The sequence below is a fragment of the Panthera tigris genome, chromosome B4, assembly GCF_018350195.1.
Source record: "Panthera tigris isolate Pti1 chromosome B4, P.tigris_Pti1_mat1.1, whole genome shotgun sequence".
Lineage (NCBI taxonomy): Eukaryota > Metazoa > Chordata > Mammalia > Carnivora > Felidae > Panthera > Panthera tigris.
This window is the reverse complement of record NC_056666.1, coordinates 95,309,998-95,330,642: the sequence shown is the minus strand read 5'-3', so window position 1 is coordinate 95,330,642 and position 20,645 is coordinate 95,309,998. Positions and strand designations below refer to the sequence as shown.

Here is a 20,645-nt window from a genome sequence, read left to right as displayed (position 1 = left end):
AATGTGTTATTCTGCCAAGTCTAGTAGTCCATACACCAAACCACAAACGTTGCCAAATAATTCAAAATGGGATAAGGAGAGCAACATAGAGAAAATGACGGAAACTCAAAGAACAGAGGAAGCTATCGGCGACAAGTAAATATGTAGTCTTTAGTGTTCGATGAGTCATCACCAGCCCCAACTGTTTACGAAATACTCCTGCAGTGGGAAATGATGCCTGTGGCATGTCCTGACAGTCCTAAATAACAGGCATTAAAATATGCTCTCGGAAGGTGTATATGCACTATACAACGAAATCTCCTCCGCACCTAATCCTAGTTGCTAACTAGGAGGTGTTAAGACAGCATCACAGATACTTCCACAAGAACATCGTAGAGACGCCTAGGAAATAAATACCTTAACTAACGCCTTCCTAGACAAGCGTAGGATGGTGTAAATCTCCTGTTCCCTGAGTGGAAACACGCCCTGCTGCTCACAACCACCAGCCAACTCGGCAGTCTGGTAAAATGAATCCAATACACTCTTTTCTTCTAAGTGCCCAGCTGCACAGCACCTGTTTTCAGCTCCTCCCGAAAGGGACAAAGATGCCTTCAGCAGAGTGAAGCAGGGAAAGCCAGGGGCAAGTTAGATTAACGCCTCAAAGGAAGACAAAAAAAAAAAAAGAGAGAGAGAGAGAGAGACAGTGGAATCAGAAGAGTAGATCTAAAAATTTCCTAGAATTAGGAAAAAGTGAGCCACAAAAAAGAAAGGAACGAGGCAACTACCTGTTCCTTACAAAAGGCAATACAAATAAATGTCCCCTTGCTCCGGAGCAGTGCAGGGGAGAAGAGAGCCGAGGCCTAGTTGGCCTTGGAGCAGGAGCCGGTCTCTAATTCCCAGACTGAGCCGGCAATATCGAGAAAACAGCTGACACGACCAACTCCTCTCCTCTTACATCCGCCACACGCTGTTCCTGAGGCAGAGTGGCCTTCACGTCCCTCCCCGACCGGCCTCCAAGTAACAAAGCACCCCTGTCCCAGAGAAAAGTAGGGGCGTTCGCCGCGGCCGTTACTTACCTTCCCGCTCACAACACCCGCCGCCGCCATTTTTCCTTCGCGTGCTTGTGATGACGTAGCAGAGCCTCACGTGTCTCTCGGATTCACAACAACATCCGCCAAAACTAGGCTGATATCCGGGCGGGAAAGGGGCGGGGAGTAGCGGGAACCGCGCTGAGTGAAGGGGCGGGTGGGAGGAACAGCCTGACGCAGGCGCACTGAGTAGATTTCAGAGGCCGCTAGGGCGGAGCCTCTGGTGCGTTCCGCGCATGTACCAATTTATTTTTACCAGGAGGTAACCTAAATTGAAGTGTTTTTGCAGCGGGGTTTGCCTGGGACGAGACTCTGAGCCACTCACAAGCCAGTTCTGTTTGGTCTGATGGTAAGAACACAAATTGGGAGCCAGCAAACGTGGTCCTGGCTTTGTGGCCATGGGTAGGTCACACCTTCAGCTTCTGTTTCTCATCTGAAAATCAGGATAGTAGGACTGTGGTGAGGGTTAAAGGAATCCCCCATACAGAGACTTTCCCTTTCTGTATGTGACGTTTCTGAATTTGAGTCTGCTCACTGCAACTCACACATGGCCTTTTGAGGAGGCATTTTGATAGGAATTGCGATAATACCACGCCCTCGTTGCTCCAAAGTCGAAAGCACATAGCTGATAGTTCCTCCACACTTACTTAACTGTGACGTGACACAAGTTTCTAAATTCATCCAAGCTTCAGGATGTAAAATGAGAATTACCCATGGATTGGTTGTACGGATCTCATGGGACAGTACACGTGTGTTAAGACGATTTGTTGAGATACTAAGATGTGATCAGTGCTGTAAAAGAATGCGGGGGGCGGGGCAGGGGGGAATGCCGGAAGATGATTGGGTACTACTCCTGATAGCTCTGGGACTTTCCTTGCCCCAGTAAAAATAAATGACCCATTTGTATCAAAACACCTGTACCCACTGAGGTACTTCTCTCTCCAAACTATAGAGAGAGGTTAGAGACTTGTGAGGTTAGTCGAATAAGTGGCAACCAAAGGGAATAACAGAAAAGGAGGGTTGAAATTTCTGTGAATATCAGGAACCTTATAAGTGAGGAAGGTGGCAAGACCTTCAAAAGGAATAGATGTATAGTTTCCATTAAAGAGGCTGCACACTAAGCATCACAGATTCCAACCATGGCCAAGACCCCATGCCTACGCTTGTCATTGAATCAGCAAAGCAGCTCACCACCAAGGGATAAATGAGCTGGGGAAGCAAGCATATTAGCAGTAATCAACACTGAGTGAAGACTTGAGGCCTTTCCCAAAAGTTTTGGGCTGAGTGAGACCCCCTAGAACCTTCATACCATCCTAGGTGTGGTGTGTGGATCCTTAATAGTGACCCACACTAAACTTTCCACCCACTCAGAGTAATGGGGTGTGGTTAGAGGAATGTTTTAATATGGCATTTCTTACACCTTGTGTTTCGGAGAAAAGTTTAAGCCCTTAGTACAGTGCCTCGAATAGTATATCCCACAAATGGCAGTTACTATTTATATAATAAATTTGGGAATTAAAGCCTTCTCATTGAAAACTTGGCATCCTAGTTTCATCTGCTACTTCCATGTTTTTAAGCCCCATCCTCTGGATGCCCCTTAAATGCTGGCACTACCCATGGGCTATCCTTGGGCTTCTACTTTTTTCCAAGCACTCTTCCTAGACTATTATCTTTATATTCTGACATCACACCTCATATGTGCTAATGACTCTGAAATATCTCCAGCCCAAGTCTCTCACTCTTTCCTGAAGCCTAGGCCCAACACCTACTGCCCACTGGACCTTTTTACTTGAATGACCCATCACACCTCAAAAAATTCCTAAATCTTTGCTCCTCAAAATGTAGTCTGCAGACCTGCAGTAGCTGGAAGCTTGTTAGAAATGCAGAATCTCAGGTCCCACCCCAGAACTACTGAATCAAAACCTGCATTTTCACAAGATTTCCAGTTGACTTGTATGCACATTAAACTTTAAGAAGCACAGTCTTAAATGAAACTTACATTTTGCTTTTGTTTTCTGAAATTCACTACCATTTCCTCAATTAGAGCTGCAGCCAGAACACAATTTCTCCACGAAGGTGTTGCTATCATGTTACCCAGTTCTGATGTGTCTTCTGGAGAGCTCATGGCAAACATCCCCCCATTGGGTCTCCTTCCTATTCCCACTACCAATCCTAGAGTTGAGGTCTCTGGTTACCTCTTGTATGGACAACTACTGTGGCCTCTTAATTCATTTGCTTTCTGCTTCATCTTTCCCCTAATCCATCATTCATAACCACACCAGATTAATCTTTCCAAAGCATAAATGTGATCATGTGAACTCGCTGCCTAAATTCCCTATGGCTTTCCATCTCTTCAAGAAAAGGTCTAAATTCTCCCGCATAACATGCAAGGCCCTTCATAAACTCTTCTTGCCTACCATTTTAGCTTTATTTCCCAACTCTTGCCACTCAGACCCAATTTTCCAACCACAGCCAAATATCTGTTGTTCCCTGAATACCATGCTGTGTCTGTCCCAAGATTCTTTGTAATTGTAGCAGATTGGCTTAATTTGGATCGTGGGACCATCCCTATACCAATCACTGTGGCCCAAAGTATATATGATATTCTGATTGGCAAGATTTGACTCATATGCCCACAGCGCCAAAGTACAGAGAATGAAAGGAAGGGTAATTCCCAGAGAAGAATTTAGGAACCATTCTACAAAAAAGGAGAATGGCTGCTAGGCAAGCCAAAGCAGACATCAATTACAGAGGATCCATCTTTGTGATCCATGGTATCACACTGTAAAATACTTGGTTTACTGACCTGCCTTTCTTTCCCTGGTAGGCTGTAAACTAATGGAAAGTATGGACTATGCTTTTCTTTGCGATGACCACCAAACCTGGCACAAACGCGAGACCCATAGTAGATACTAACCCTGGGTTTGTTTAACAAATTAACTCAATTCTCTGTTTACAAATGGCACAGTTATGCTTTACATTCAAGAGAAAAGAGACCATTTTCCTTCTTCGGTGATGTCCTCTGTATATATGCAAAGGGAAGAAACAAGGTTAGAATTTCAGTGTAGTTTGTTTTCTTGTTTTAGTTTTTTACTGTATTAGAAGAAAAAAATCATAGTACACTTACATGAAACAAATGGTCATTTTTTTAAAGAATCATGAATATAAATTTAATATAAATAAAGTTATGGTGTTCCCTATAACTTAAAATAATTACTGTTTTCATGGGAGTGAGTAATTTTATAGTCCTAAATTCACTCCCATAAACTATGTAGTCACTCCCTAACTATAACTTATCACTCAAAAAGTCATCACTCAAAAAGATGTAAAAGAATCTTAGGAAGTATCTTAAAGCAAATTTATACCTGGCCAAGACTTAGCAGTAGTCTCCCCATGTTCTCATTTGAAGAAATTGAGTCTCTTAGGAGATTAATGATTTGCCAAAGTGGCAAGCAGCTTAACGGCTGAAATTAGAGACTCCATTGCTGATATATGTCTTAGTCAGCTGTACCACACTATCAGCTGAAAGTGATTACTCACCTCTGTAAACTACAACATTTAATTACCCATTCAATTTGATTCCCTCTCACCTCAGTTTCCAACCGACCTATTTGTCTTTCAGGGCTAATCCCATGTCACACATCATCTATTAAGACTTACCAACTTTGCCACAACTCACTGATCTCCACCTTTCCTGAACTCTTACAACAGTCAGACTAAAAACATTGTTTTTGTGCTTAACTATACGAAGTAGGACCAAAGAGCTGACAGCCAAAGACTGTAGGACTTCTCTCTGGGTAAATTGACCAGCTGAAGAAATCAGGCCTATAGGTACCAACAGTTAGAAATCTCCATTGAAATTACCAACCACATCATCCTACAGTAAACACCAAATAGCAACAAACCCCACTTGTATACCTAAAGCTTTCAATCAGCTTTTGGTTTTAGTTCCTTAAATATGAACAGAAATCATTACCCAGTTAGGCTGAAAGGCAGGGGCCAAAATGAACAAACCAACAAAAAAAGTAATTTGATACAAACAATACAGAGAACAGAAGAAAACTTTCTAATTACAATAAATACCACTGAATTGTACACTTAAAAAGTGGCTGAAATGGTAAATTGTATGTATATTTTACTACAATCTCTTAAATAATTAGAAAAATAGAGGAAAATATTCAGGATGTAGGGTGAAGCATAATTCTTAGACTTGACATCAAAATTATGATCCATAAAGGAAAAGTTGATAAATAAAATGTTATCAAAATTAAAACTTTTGCTCTGCAGAAGACTGAAAAGGATGAAAATAAAACAAGCTGTAGACTAGGGTAAAATGTTCGCAAACCACAAATCCAGCAAAGAACTAAAACCTAGACTTTATAAAGACCTCTCAAAACTGAACATTTTAAGAAATCCAATTGGTAAAAGAAATTGCATTAATTTTCTCTTGCTGCTGTAACAAAATACCACAAACTTAATTGCTGGAAAACAAACATCAGATGTCAACCACAGATCTCACTGGCCTAAGATCAAGGTGGCTAGAGGCTTTAGAGGAAATTCTATTTCTGTGGTGTAAACCCTGACAGGTTGTTTTTTCTTTGTATGCAGGTGCCTGACTTAAGCTTTGACTGCAGAAGCATCCACTGCAAAGAGGCATCGACTTTGTCATTTGCAACATTGTGGATGGAGCTAGAGTGTATGATGCTAAGTGAAATAAGTCAGAGAATGGTAAATACCATATGATTTCACTCATATGTGGAATTTAAGAAGCAAAATAGCTGAACGTATGGGAGGGGGGAAAAAGAGAGGGAAGCAAACCATAAAAGACTTTTAAAGATAGATAACAAACTGAGGATTGATGGAGAGAGGGGGGTGGGGAGTTGGCTAGATGGTTGATGGGTACTAAGGAGGGCACTTGTGATGAGCACTGGGTGTTGTATGTAAGTGATGAGTCACTGAATTCTGCTCCTGAAGCCAATATTACACTGTATGTTAATGTTTTGAATAATAGTAATTCATGATAGCTGCACTTTGTTTCGTGGAGGAAAACTTTATTAATTATAAGGGAAAGGGAATATATAATTATAATAAACACAAAGAGGGAGAGAAGTATAGAGAACAAAGAAGGGTTGATATATCAAATCGGGTACTCACAACACTCAACCTTCTGGCTGAGGAAGCCCTGCGGTGAACAGCCAACAGCCCAGTTGGAGTCCCAGTTAAGGGTCCTGGGTGGAATGTCCTCCCTTCAGGTGACACTTCCTGAAGTGGAAGGTGTTCTCACCAGGGCAAAATATACACTACCCCTGTGTGATTTATGGTTAGTCATTAAGTTTGCCTAAGTGCAGTCCTCGGCAAGCTGTTTTTTTCTGTTTCTTTTATCATATCTCACAATCTTAGGAGCCTTGGCATCTGCATATTTCTCTTCTCTCTATGATCCATTCCAGGGGCCCAGCCTGGTCTGGCTCAAGGAGGTGAGGCAAATTTAGCCCTCTTGGCGTCAGGAACAGAAGGCTCACTTCTTATCCTGAGGCCAGATACGGAATGAGTACAAGCCAACTAAGCCCCCATGATTGTATATGTGCGGCTCTGGGCAGAAATGCATGACAAGTCACACAGACAACATCTATACAGAACAATTAAGTAAATAGAATTTATACAAAAACTTGAAAAGAAAAACAAAGGAATCAACTTCAATGATGGCTATTTCAAATAAATACATTTCTAGCCACAGGACTAGATGAAGAGCCAGGCTACCTCCCCACACTGAGGTTCCTTTGTTTTAGAGGTCTTGGTTGATTTTAATAACTGACCATTTATGCCACTTTGTTTTTTCTCTTCCCGCACTTTAAATTCCTACCTTTCAGTTAAGCGTCCGACTCTTGATCCTGGCTCAGGTTATGGTCTCATGGTTTGTGAGTTCGAGCCCCACATCAGGCTCTATGCTGACAGCTCTGGGCCTGTCTGGGCTTCTCTCTATCCCTCTCTGCCCTTCCCCTACTTATGTGCATATTCTCTCTCTCTCTCTCTCTCAAAATAAATAAATAAAACTTAAAAAAAAGCTAGCAATATGCCATCTTTGCAATCTCTCCATCTCTGGTCTTTATTTTTTAGTCACAGCTCTCCCTGAAAGTTTCTCCACTTAAGGATTCATGGGATTAGATTGGGACCACCTGGATAATCCACACCTGGATAATCCAGGATAACTCAACTCCTGGATGAGTTTCCCCATCTCAAGTTCCATACCCTTAGCAAAGTGCCTTAGCTGTGTAAATATTCTGAGGTCCTGGGGATTATGGCATGATATCTTTGATGGTCCATTATTTTGCCTATCACAGACATAAACAGACATTAAAAAAATTTTTAATGTTTATTTTTGAGAGAGAGAGAGAGAGAGAGAGAGAGAGCATGCATGAGTGGGGAAGGGGCAGAGAGAGAGGGAGACACAGAATCTGAAGCAGGCTCCAGGCTCTGAGCTGTCATCCCAGAGCCCGACATGGGGCTCGAACTCATGAACTGCGAGATCATGACCTGAGCTGAAGTCAGATGCTTAACCAACCGAGCCACCCAGGCACCCTATACATTTTACTAAAGAAGATATAAAATTGGCAAAATAAACACATAAAAGATACTCAACTTTGTTAGCCATTAGGAAAATGCAAATTAAATCTGCAATGAGATATCACCACATACTTATTACAGTGGCTAAAATAAAAAATAGTGGTAACACCAAATCCTTGTAAGGATGTGGAGAAGCAGAAGCAAATACATTTCCAGTGGGAATATAAAATGGTACAGCCACTATGGGAAACAGTGGGGCATATAAACTAAACATATACTCACCATATGACCCAGCAACTAACTGTATCTTGGGCATTTACTCAGGGAAATGAAAACTACGTACACACAAAAACCTTTATGTTAACATTCATAGAAACATTATTTATTTATTTTTTTTTAATTTTTTTTAACGTTTTTATTCATTTTTGAGACAGAGAGAGACAGAGCATGAATGGGGGAGGGTCAGAGAGAGGGAGACACAGAATCTGAAACAGGCTCCAGGCTCTGAGCTGTCAGCACAGGGGCCCGATGCGGGGCTCAAACTCACGGACCGCGAGATCGTGACCTGAGCCGAAGTCGGCACTCAACCGACTGAGCCACCCAGGCGCCCCAGAAACATTATTTATAATATCCAAGGCTGGAAACAACCCAAATATCCTTTAACAGATGAATGATTAAGCTGTGATCCATTTATTCCATAAAACACTACATAGCAATAAAAAGTAATGAAGTTGATACATGCAACAACTTGGGTGGATCTCAAGATAATTATGGTGAGCAAAAAAAAAAAATCTCGAATTATTACTATGCTGTATGATTCTATTTACATAACATTCTCAAAATATCAAAATTATAGATACAGAGGACAGATTAGTGGTTCCAGGAGTTGGGGATTGGGGAGGAAAGAAAAAGGGGTGAGTATGGAGGTGCTGATAGTGATGAAATAGTTTCATATCTTTAAAAAAATTTTTTAATGTTTATTTATTTATTTATTTAATTAAAAAAAATTTTTTTTAATGTTTATTTATTTTTGAGAGAGAGAGAGAGAGCATCAGTGGGGGAGGAGCAGAGAGACAGAGAGGGAGGCACAGAATCGAAAGCAGGCTCCAGGCTCTGAGCTGTCAGCACAGAGCCCGACGCGGGGCTCAAACTCACCAGCTGTGAGATGATGCCCTGAGCTGAAGTCGGACGCTCAACCGACTGAGCCACCCAGGCGCCCCAATGTTTATTTATTTTTGAGAGAGAGAGAGTGCAAGCAGGGGAGGGGCAGAGAGGTAGGGGGGAGACACAGAATCTGAAGGAGTCTCCAGGCTCTGAGCTGTCAGCACAGAGCCTGATGTGGGGCTCAAACTCACAAATTCTGAGATGGTGACCTGGGCCGAAGTCGGATGCTTAACTGACTGAGCCACCCAGGCGCCTCTGAATAGTTTCATATCTTGATCATTGTGATGACTACATGAATCTACACATGTGATAAAGTTGCATACTATGCACACTGTGCACGTACAATTACAAATAAGTGCATATAAAACTGGTGAAATCTGAGTCAATTCTGTGGGTTGTACCAATAACAATTTCCAGGGTTTTGTATCATGCTATAGTCAAATAAGAAATTACCATTGGGGAAAAGTGAGTGGAAGGTATATGGGATTTCCTGTGACCTTTTTTTTTTTTTTTTTTGCAAATTTCCAAAGTTTGCATATTGGGTATTTTTAAATTCAGTTACATATTCACATACATATCAGTTAGGATACCTCGGCTGCAAATAGCAGACCACTCAAATAAAATTGTATTAAATAAGTGGATTTTGTTTTGTCTTACATAAAAATTCAAGAGATAGGGCAGTTTCAGGACTGATTGACTCACCACCTCAACATGGTCATCAAAGACTAAGCTTCTTGCCATATTTCTGCTCTTTCATTTGAAGAATGTGTGAGACTGAGACCTGAAACAATAAAAATTCTAGAAAAGGACACAGGCAGTAACCTCTTTGACAATGGCCATAGCAACTTGTTTCTAGGTAAGTCTCTTGAGGCAAGGGAAACAAAAGCAAAAATAAACTATTGAGACTACATCAAAATAAAAAACTTCTGCCCAACAAAGGAAACAATCAACAAAACTAAAAGGCAACCTACAGAATGGGAGAATATATTTGCAAATGAAATATCTGATAAAAGGTTAGCATCCAAAATATATAAAGAACCGGGTGCCTGGGTGGCTCAGTCAGTTAAGCGGTGACTTAGGCTCAGGTTGTAATCTCGTGTTTTGTGAATTCGAGTCCCACATGGGGCTCTGTGCTGACAGCTCAGAGCCTGGAGCCTACTTCAGATTCTGTGTCTCCCTCTCTCTCTGCCCCTCCCCTGCTCACGTTCTGTCCCTTTCTCTCTCAAAAATAAATAAACATTATATATATATATGTATATACATATATATATATATATATATATATCTTATACAACTCAACATACACACACACACACACACACACACACACGCACAATTAAAAAACAATTAAACAATTAAAATGGGCAGAAGACAATTAAAACATGGGCAGAAGACATGAACAGACATTTCTCCAAGGAAGATATACAGATGGCCAACAGACACATAAAAAGATGTTCATCATCACTTATCATCAGGGAAATGCAAATTAAAACTACAATGAGATATCACCTTATACCTGTCAGAATGGCTAAAATCAACAACATAAGAAACAAGTGTTGATGAAGATATGGAGAAAAAGGAACACTTCTGCACTGTTGGTAGAAATTAAACTGGTGCAGCCACTGTGGAAAAGTGTGGAAGTTCCCCAAGATCTACCCTATGATCCAGCAATCACATTACTGGGTATTTACCCAAAGAATACAAAAACACTAATTCAAAGGGATACACACATTCCTATGTTTATAGCAGCATTATTTACAATAGCCAAGATATGGAAGCAGTCCAAGTGTCCAGTGATTGGTGAATGGATAAAGAAGATGTGATACAGATAGAGATAGATATATAATATTCATTAGATTTATAATATTCATTAGATATGATATTATACATATAACATTCATTGTATATCTATATAGAGAGATGAATGATTATATGTGTACAATGAATATTATTAAGCCATAACAAAGAATGAAATCTTGCCATTTGCAACATCATGGATGGAGCTAGAGAGTATAATGCTAAGCAAAATAGTCAGATAAAGACAAATACGATGTGATTTCACTCATATGTGGAATTTAAGAAACAGATCAAATGAACAGAGGGAAAAGAAAGAGACAGAAAGAAATTAAGAAATAGACACTTAATTATAGAGAACAAACTGATGGTTGGGGGTGGGGTGGGAGGAAGGGTTAAATAGGTGGTGGGAATTAGGGAATGCACTTGTCATGATGAGCCCTGGTGATGTATGCAATTGTTGAATCACTATATTGTACACCTGAAATTAATATAACACTATGTTAGTTAATTGGAATTAAAATAAAAACTTAAAAAGCCAAAAAAAAAGATGGGCTAAGAACTTGAATAGACATTTCTCCAAAGAAAACATACAAAGGACCAACAGGCCTATGAAAAAATGCTCATTGTTATTAATCATCAGGGAAATGCAAATCAAAGCTACAATGAGTTATCATCTCATACGTGTCAGGATGGCTATTATCAAAAAGACAAGATACAAGAAATGTTGGTGAGGATGTGGAGAAAATGTAACTCTTGCACGGTGTTGGTGGGAATGTAAAATGATACAGCTGCTATGGGAAACTGTAAGGAGATTTCTCAAAAAATTAAAAATAGAACTACCCTATGGTCCAGCAATCCTTCTCTAGGAGTTCCAAAGAACGTCATTCCAAAGAACGTTGATCAGAATCTTAAGTAGATATTAGTGCTCTTACGTTCATTGCAGCATTATTCACCATCACCAGATGTGGGAAGAAGCTAAATGTACATTGGTAGGTAAATGGATAAAGAAAGTGTGGCGTATATGTACAAGAATACTATTTAGCCTTTAAAAAGAAGGAAATCTGGGTGTGTCTGGGTGGCTCAGTCAGTTAAGCGTCTGACTCGTGGTTTCGGCTCAGGTCATGATCTCACGGTTCGTAAGTTCTGGCTCTGTGCTGACAGCATGGAGTCTGCTTAGGATTCTCTCTCTCCCTCTCTGTCTCTGCCCCTCTCCTGCTCTCTCTCTCTCAAAATAAATAAATAAACTTAAAAAAATATTTAAAAAGATGGAAATGTGAACTATGTGGCAACATGGATAAACCTTGAAAACAGTGAAATAAGTCAAGTGAAGCTAAGTGAAATAAGCCACTCACAGATAAACAAATACTGCATGATCCTACTTATATGAGGTATCTAAAATAGCCAAACTCATGGAATCCAAGAGTGAAACAGTGGTTGCCAGGGGACAGGAGAAGGGGTAAATGGGGCATTGCTAATCAACATACATAAAGTTACAGTCAAACAAGATGAATGAGCTCTAGAGATCTGGCTGTACAATATTGTACTTATAGTTGACAATAATGTGTACTTAGACATTTGTCAAGGGGGTGAATCTCATGTTAAGTGTTCTTACCTGAATTTTTTTAAGTGAAATGGATAGGTATACTCTGCAACCCAGAAATCCCACTACTAAGTATATTCCTTAGTGAACCTTCCCCATGTTATGAAAAGTCATATATAAGAATGTTCACTGCAGCATTATTTGTAATAGTAAAAACAATGTGAAAGAGCACCAAGGAAAGAATTTTATATAAGCTGTGGGATACTATACACCCATTCAAAGGGATAAACTAAAGCAATTTGTATTAGTATCGGTAGATTTCAAAACTAATTTTTGAAAATATTTTTATAATGTTTTGTCTAAAAAGGTTTTCAAAAATCTATGGCTCACTTATTTTTATGCACTGCTAGAAAATTGAAATCTTTTTGTCTTTTTCATCCTTAAATGAATTGTCTTTACTGTCTTACCATCTCCTTCTCTTTTCATTTGTTAAGAAATAATTTTCAAACTGTTATAATAGGAAGAACAATACTTGTTTCCTGGCTTGTTACAAGATTGTATTTCCATTCGCAAATTCGTCATGGTATATTAAAACACAAATGAGGTAGCTGTAGTCAATAGCAGTGGAACTCTAAAATACAATTACAGTGCTTCACAATTTGACTGGAAATGACAGATTGTAATTTGGATTAAAGCATATTACAATTAATGCTAAATTGCCAATAGCGAATGCATTTAACCCCCTTCACACTTGTAATCAGTCAAGCATGAGATAAAGCATATCAGAGAACACAAATCATTACAAAATAAAAAGTACAGGCACTCGCAGAAGAAATAATGCAATATCCATTTCTGTTAAAGTCAACTTTTGTTTAATGCTTTTGTTTTGGAATGTAAAAGGCAATTCTCATGGTAAACCATTTCATCAGATTTACTCACAAGAACCTGTTAATTTGAAAGGAAAAAAAGTGCAATATATCTTATGAAATATTCTTTACAAAGAACTGGATTATAACATGTCCTTTACATGGAGAGCTCTTCTTTTATTGAAATGAATTTTCATAAAGAAAATAATAACAAAAAACCAAAGTACCTGTGACCAACGTTACATAACCTTTGATTAATCATACTTGTCTACTAATAAATCAAATGTGGTTGTGAGAATGTCTCGGGTAGTGTCAGTAGCATATGTTTATCCTGAGTCTATATTGAATCACAGAATATTGGAAATTTCCCTTAGGAATAATGATGCTATACTATTACACTCATATACCCTCTTTCTAAGATGCTAAATTTCACTTTATGAATTTGAAATTGCATTCCAAGAATGAATTTTTCTCTGTATTGGATTCTGCCTATTACAAAGGTTATCATTCTACATGCAATTAATTATCCAGAATTGCTCAATATGCAAGCTCAAAACAAGGATTAAGTTAGCCTCTTTGTGGTGACAAATGAACAACACAGTATCATTTAATAAGAAGAATTAATCTGTGGTAGTACACAGTCTCCTAATGGAATTCATGTTCCTCTTTCTAATTCACTCTCAGAAAGTTAATTTAAGGGTTGAAAGAACTGGTTGATAATTAACCTTTTAGAAAGCTTCAGGGAAGAAGAATGGTTTTTTATTTTATTTTATTTTATTTTTTAGTTCCTATTAGTGTCCCATAAAGTAACCATTAAGTACTTACTTGGTTTTGCTCTTATGTCCCTTCGAGTGTCTGGATCCAATTACTAGTCATGCCTATAAAAACGCAGTAACAGGGTCTGTCTATGGCCCATTATTACTAAAGAGGACCTTAAGTAACCATTGGGGACATTTTGCCTCTCTCGAGAAGAACTTTGGACTTCCCTTGTAGCCTTGCCCCATTTCTCAAGGATTACCTATTCCAGTGGTTCTCAACCCTGGCTGTTAATTAAAATCACCTGAAGAATTTAAAAACTGTCTATGCTCAGGGTGCCTGGGTGGCCCAGTAGGTTGTTCATCGGACTCTTGATTTCAGCTCAGGACATGATCTCACAGTCTGTGAGTTCGAGCCCCCAGGCGGGCTCTGCACTGACAGCATGGGTTCTGCTTGGAATTCTCTCTGTCTCTCTCACTCTCACTCTCTCTCTCTCTGTCTCTGTCTCTGTCTCTCTCTGCCCCTCTCCAACTCTCACACTCATACACTCTTTCTCTCTCTCAAAATAAATAAATAAACATTTAAAATAAAATAAAGGGAAGAAAAGTAAAATAAAAACTATCTGTGCTCAATCCTTAGCCCTAAGATTTTTGGGAATGGGGTGTAGGTATCAGTATGGAAATTCTCCAAGTGATCTGAATGTGCACGCAGGGTTGAGAACTATGTCCAATGTTCTTTCTTTATGCTTTCCTTCCTTTGTCTTTGGCTTAAATTTAACATTTTCAAACTTACTTTAGCAGCAGAACTATTTTTATTAAGTTTTTTATTTTAATTCCAGTATAGTTAACATACAGTGTTATATTAGTTTCAGGTGTACAATATAGTGATTCAGTAGTTCTATATATTACTCATTGCTCATTATAATAAGGGCACTCTTACTCCCCTTCACCTATTTCACCCATTCCTCCCACCCACCTCCTTTCTGGTAACTACCTTTTTGTTCTCTATAGATAAGAATCTGTTTTTTTTTTTCTCTCTCTCTCTTTTTTCCTTTTATTTGTTTTGTTTCTTAAATTCTACATATGAGTGAAGTCATATGGTATTTGTCTTTCTCTGACCTATTTCGCTTAGCGTTATATTCTCTAGCTTCATCCATGTTGTTGCAAATGGCAAGATTACATTATTTTTTATGGCTAAGTAATATTCCAGTGTGTGTGTGTGTGTGTGTGTGTGTGTGTGTGTGTGCGCGCGCGCGTGCGCGTGCTATGTCTTTTTTTTTTTTTAAGTTTATTTTTTTGTTTTGAAAGAGAGAGATCATGAGCAGGGGAGGAGGGGCAGAGAGAGAGGGAGAGAGAGAGAATCCCAAGCAGGCTCTGTGCTATCAACACGGAGCCCAGTGTGGAGCTTGAACTCACAAATCATGAGATCATGACCTGAGCCAAAACCAAGAGTCAGATGCTCAACCAACTGAGCCACCCAGGTGCCCCAACATCTTCTATATCCATTCATCTATCAGTAGACACTTAGGCTGCTTCCATAGTTTGGCTATTGCAAATAATGCTGCAATAAATATAGGGGTGCAGAACTATTTTTAAGGAATTCTAATAAATAATACAAATTAAAGGTATAAACAGGGTGATGGTTAATTGTATGTGTCAACTTGAGTGGGCCACAAGATGCCTAGCTAAAACATTGTTTCTGGGTGTATCTTTGAGGGGGTGTTTCTGGATGAGATTAGGATTCGAATTGATGGACCCAGAAAAGTAGATTGCCCTCCCCAGTGTGCTTAGGGATCATCCTATTCATTAATGGCCTGAATGGAATGAACAGTGGAGGAAGAAAAATTCATCCCATTTTTCCTGTCCCTCTGCAAGAACTGTGAATTCTCATCTTCTGCCCTGGTACTGGGATTTATACACTCAGCTTCCCTGGTTCTTAGGCCTTCAAATTCAGACTGAATTACACTGGCTGTGTGCCTGTCTGACTCAGTTGGTGTAGCATGTAACTCTTGATCTTGGAGTTGTTCGAGCCCCATGGGAGAGATTACTTAAAAATAAAATCTTTAAAAAGAAAAGGAAAAAAAAGAATTATACCATTGGCTTTCCTGGGCTTCCAGTTTGAAGATGGCAGATTGGGGGCCTTCTCAACCAATTCCTTCAATTAATTTCTAGATAGAAAGATAGATAGATAGATAGATAGATAGATAGATAGATAGGTAATCAATCTCCTATCGGTCCTGTTTTTTCTGGAGACCACTGACTAATACAATTTCTTTAGGCAATTTAAATCTCCATTGTTTGCAAAATCCTCATACCAGCTCATTGAGCTCTAAGATTGCCGAGTAGAAATTAAAAGTCACTTTTTGGAGGGGGGGGACAGCTGGGTGGCTCAGTCAGTTAAGCATCCAACTTTGGCTCAAGTCATGATCTCATGGTTTGTGGGTCTGACCCTGCATCAGGCTCTGAGCTGACAGCTCGGAGCCTGGAGCCTGCTTCAGATTCTGTGTCTCCCTCTCTGTCCATCCCCCCCACTCAAAAATAACTAAACATTAAAAAAATTAAAAAACCACTTTCTCAGGCCTTGGAGTATCCTCCAGAAGCATTTACCAAAAATACTGGAAACATAGTGACTCCCCACAAATCCATCATATTCACAGTCCCATTTGGGTCAGGCTCTGAGCTAACAGAGCTAGTAAAGAGATAGGAGGAACAGTTCCAGTCTTCAAAGTAGCTCCTGGTCTAACACAGAAGACAGAAAAAATAGATAATCACAACTCAGTGTTCATTCATTTGATTCAGATTTGGTGAGTGCCTATAATGTTTAGGCATTATTTTAGGTGATGGGGATGCAGGAGTAATCAAAGGAGACAAAATTTCTGTTCTCCTTGATTTTACATTCTAACCAGGGAAAACAGATATAAACAAAATAAACAAGCAAAAATTATACTATGTTAGAGGGGATAGTTGAAAAAGTTACAATTTTAAGGTAGTAAGGAGGTCTTGGGGTACAATGGAAAAACATAGGAGAGGCATCTTGAATATAGCTGTGCTTAACCTTGGTAAACGCAATTTTGTGACATGATGGGGTCAAGCTGAAGACTGCAGTACTTTGAGGAATGAAGGGAAAGTAGGAGAACATGGAGGTTCCAGTGTGGATTTTCAATAAATTTCATTATAAAACAGGAAAGAAGAAGAGATGCTCACAATTAAGGATGGATTTTGTTTTGAGTGGGAGGCTTTTGATCATGTTTATATTCTAGAAAAAGGGGCGGTAGAGAGAATGTTGTTCAATATGCTGTGAGAAAAATGAGATCATCTATTAAAAGACCACCAGGTGGGAGGAGGTAGGATAGAGCTGGTGGGAAGTGTTAGCCTTGGGTGAAATAATACAGGCGAAGTCTTTTGCTAATAGTAACAACTGCTAATATTTATTAAGAATTTACCATGCTGAGTGTGTTCTAAGCACTCTATATGTAATAACTCATTTAATATTTTCAGCAACTTTACAAAGCACATACTATTATTATTTCTACTTTATAAATGAAGAAGTAGAGCAAAAAAGTTGCATTTCTCACCAGGAAATACAACATAAAATATCAAAGCCAGGCATCTGGCTTCAGTCTTCAGTCTCAATTCCTATCCTATACTGATAAGTGTGAATGGAAAGGAGGAAGGAGGGTCACGCGGTTTGAGTAATGACTTGAGTTTTTACAGAGATGGAGATATCTAAGGATGGACAAAGGGTTAGGGGTGTTTAGAGAGTATCAGACTGAACGAATACATAGCCAAAATTTTGAAACAAAGGGGAACATGGAGGTTGCTCACTTCGTTGAGGCCCAGAGGTGCCCTCTAGACTAAGCTCCATCAGAACAGGGATCACATCCATTTGGTTCACCGCTAGGTACACATGCAACACGTAGCACTGGACCTGGTGAATAACAGGCAATCATTAAAAATATGTTAGCTGAGTTAAGAAAATTGAAGGTAGATATGTGCCTGGTTAGGTTGGTATTGGGTTGAATGTTACAAAATTACCATCTATATTAGTCTTAATTCTTCTGTGAAGGACTTACCTTTCCTTCCTATTTTTTCTACCAGGCACAGTGCCCCCTGCCCCCAGTCAAGTCAATTTGCTTGCTAAAGTTTGCCACTTCCCATTTTCATGCCATTGCAAATTTCTTCTTAAAGTGTCTACTTCATCCTCAATTCATGTCTTGCTTTCAAAGTCTATGGTAAATATTACCTACTCTCAAGTATTCTTAAATGATTAAACCTACCTTTGTTAATTTTAAACTTTGTGATCTCTTGTGTCACATTCTTAAGATATTTCTTTGCAAAAATACTGGTTTTTTTGTTTGTTTTGCTTTGTTTTTAGCAAATGCTCTGTTTATACACCTAATTTTTAGTTCTTAAGTTTTATTTATTTATTTTCTGGAATAGGCAATATATTTGCATGGCTCCTATTAAAAAATAAAAATAAAAACATATCCAATAAGAAGAATGTTTCTCTCCCCTTTTGCCATCTAACTCAATTTGTCTCTTCCGAGGTAACCAATATTATCAGTTTCTTATGTATCTTTTTGGTGACATTCTAGGTCTCTGGAGTCAAATATATATACGGGTTACCCTTTTTTTCTTTTTCAATGATGAAAAAGATCAGGAATAAGGCAAGATGTCAATTCTAATCACTTCTATTCAACATTGTACTGGAAGTTATAGCCAGTGCAAGAAGGCAAGAAAAAGAAGTAAAAACACATCCAAATTAGAAAGAAAGAAATCTCGGGGCGTCTGGGTGGCTCAGTCGGTTAAGTGACCGACTTCGGCTCAGGTCATGATCTCACAGTTTGTGAGTTTGAGCCCCACGTTGGGCTCTGTGCTGACAGCTCAGAGCCTGGAGCCTGCTTCGGATTCTGTGTCCCCCTCTCCCTCTGCCCACCCCCCCACTCATGCTCTGTCTCTCTCTGTCTCAGAAATAAATAGAAACATTTAAAAAAAATTTTTTAAAAGAAAGAAAGAAATCTCTTTGTTTTTATTGACTGATGATATAATATGTATAAAAAAATCCCATGTAATCTACAAAGAAGTTATTAGAACTGATAAATGAGTTCAGGAAAGTTGTAGGATGCAAGATCAAGTGGTAGAATTTGTTTCTATATGCTAGCAATAAATATTTACAAATTAAAATTTGAAATATTATTTGCAATAACATCAAAAACATGAAATACTTAGAAAATCATCTGGCGAAAGACCTGTGCACTAAAAACTATAAAACATCACTGAAAGAAATAAAGAAGTCCTAAGTAAATGGAGAGCTATACTGTCTTTATTGGTTTAAAGATTTAATAATTAGGTCTTTTCCCAAATTGATCTATAGATGCAATGCAATCCCAATCAGCATTCTGGCAGGGTTTTTAGAAATTATTTTCATAGAAATTAACAAACTAATTCTAAACAATTCATATGGAAATGAACCTAAAGTAGCCAAAAACAATTTTGGAAAAAAACGAAACTCAAGGACTAGCATTACTTGATGTCAAGACCAACTATAAAACTATAATAATCAGTACAGTGTGCTGTTGACATCAAGATAGACAAATAAATCAGGATGCCTGGGTGGCTCAGTTGGTTAAGTGTGGGACTTCGGCTCAAGTCTGATCTCACCATTCGTGAGTTCAGGCACTGCATCCGACTCTGTGCTGACAGCTCAGAGCCTGGAGCCTGCTCCGGATTCTGTGTCTCCCTCTCTCTCTGCCCCTCTCCTGCTTGCACACTCTCTCTCTCTCTCTCAAAAATAAATAAAAATTAAAGACATGTGTTTAAAAAAAAGACAAATCAATAGTGTTCAGAAATAGAACCACTCATCTGTGAACAAATGATTTTCAACAAAGATGCAAACAAAAGCAATAAAGAAAGGATAGTCTTTTCAACAAATGGGCTGCAGCAAAAAAAAAAAAAAAGTTCAATGTTTACCTTGTGTCATATAAAAAACATAACTCGAATGAGCCATGGACCTAAAAGTAAAAAGCTTTCAGAAAAATACATAGGAAAACAATCTTTGTGACCATGAGCTAAGCAAAGAGTTCTTAGAAACAAGACCAAAACACAACCCATAAAGGAAAAGTGGTTAGATTTCATCAATATTTAGAACTTCTCTTGGAAAGACATTAGAAAATGAAAAGGTGAGATCAGGAGGAAGTATTTCCAGGTCATATAACTTTTTGTTTTTAATGTTTATTTATTTACTTTGAGAGAGAGAGGGAGAGAGAATCCCAAGCAGGCTCTGCTCTGTCAGTGCAGAGCCTGATGTAGGGCTTGATCTCAGGAACCATGAGATCATTACCTGAGCTGAAATCAAGAGTTAGGTGCTTAATCGACTGAGCCCCCCCGGATGCCCCCAAATCATATATCTGATAAAGACCCTATATGCAAAATGCATAAAGAAGTCTCAAAACTAGATAATAAAAAATCAATAAATACGGACAAAATACTTGAACAGACATGTCACTAAGAAGATACAGAAGTCAAATAAGCACATGAAAAAATGCTCAACATCGTTTGTCATTAGGGAAATACAAATTAAAACCACAATGATATATATACATCTATTTGAATGGTTATAATTTTAAAATTTTCCCGTATCAAGTGTTGGCAAGGATGAGGAGGAACTGAAAGGAAGGGATTACAAAGAAGTATAAGGATACTTTTTGGGGTGGGGCACCTGGGTGGCTTAGTTGGTTAAGCATCTGACTTCAGTTCGGTTCATGATCTTGCAGTTTGTGAGTTTGAGCCCTACATTGGGCTCTGTGCTGACAGCTCAGAGCCTGCTTCAGATCCTCTGTCTCCCTCTCTCTGCCCCTCCCCTGCTTATATGTGCTCTCTCTCTCTCTCAAAAATG

The 20,645-nt window shown here is 38.9% G+C and overlaps 1 protein-coding gene across 4 annotated transcripts in view; it reads right to left on the bottom strand.

The window, feature by feature from the left end:
• TBC1D15 (TBC1 domain family member 15) overlaps positions 1-20,645 on the bottom strand; it is a 100,904-nt gene that overhangs the window by 73,424 nt on the left and 6,835 nt on the right. Inside the window, exons 2-4 of one of the 4 annotated variants that reach the window (XM_042992758.1) lie at positions 17,576-17,678; positions 15,845-15,918; positions 9,495-9,573 (exon numbers count right to left, since the gene is read on the bottom strand). In XM_042992758.1, the coding sequence (XP_042848692.1) occupies positions 9,495-9,533 (39 nt within the window). In that variant the 5' untranslated portion in view covers positions 9,534-9,573; positions 15,845-15,918; positions 17,576-17,678. Of the gene's footprint in view, positions 1-1,055; positions 1,182-9,494; positions 9,574-15,844; positions 15,919-17,575; positions 17,679-20,645 lie in introns of those variants that run through there. The other 3 variants (XM_042992762.1, XM_042992759.1, XM_042992761.1) reach the window with 3 other exon arrangements.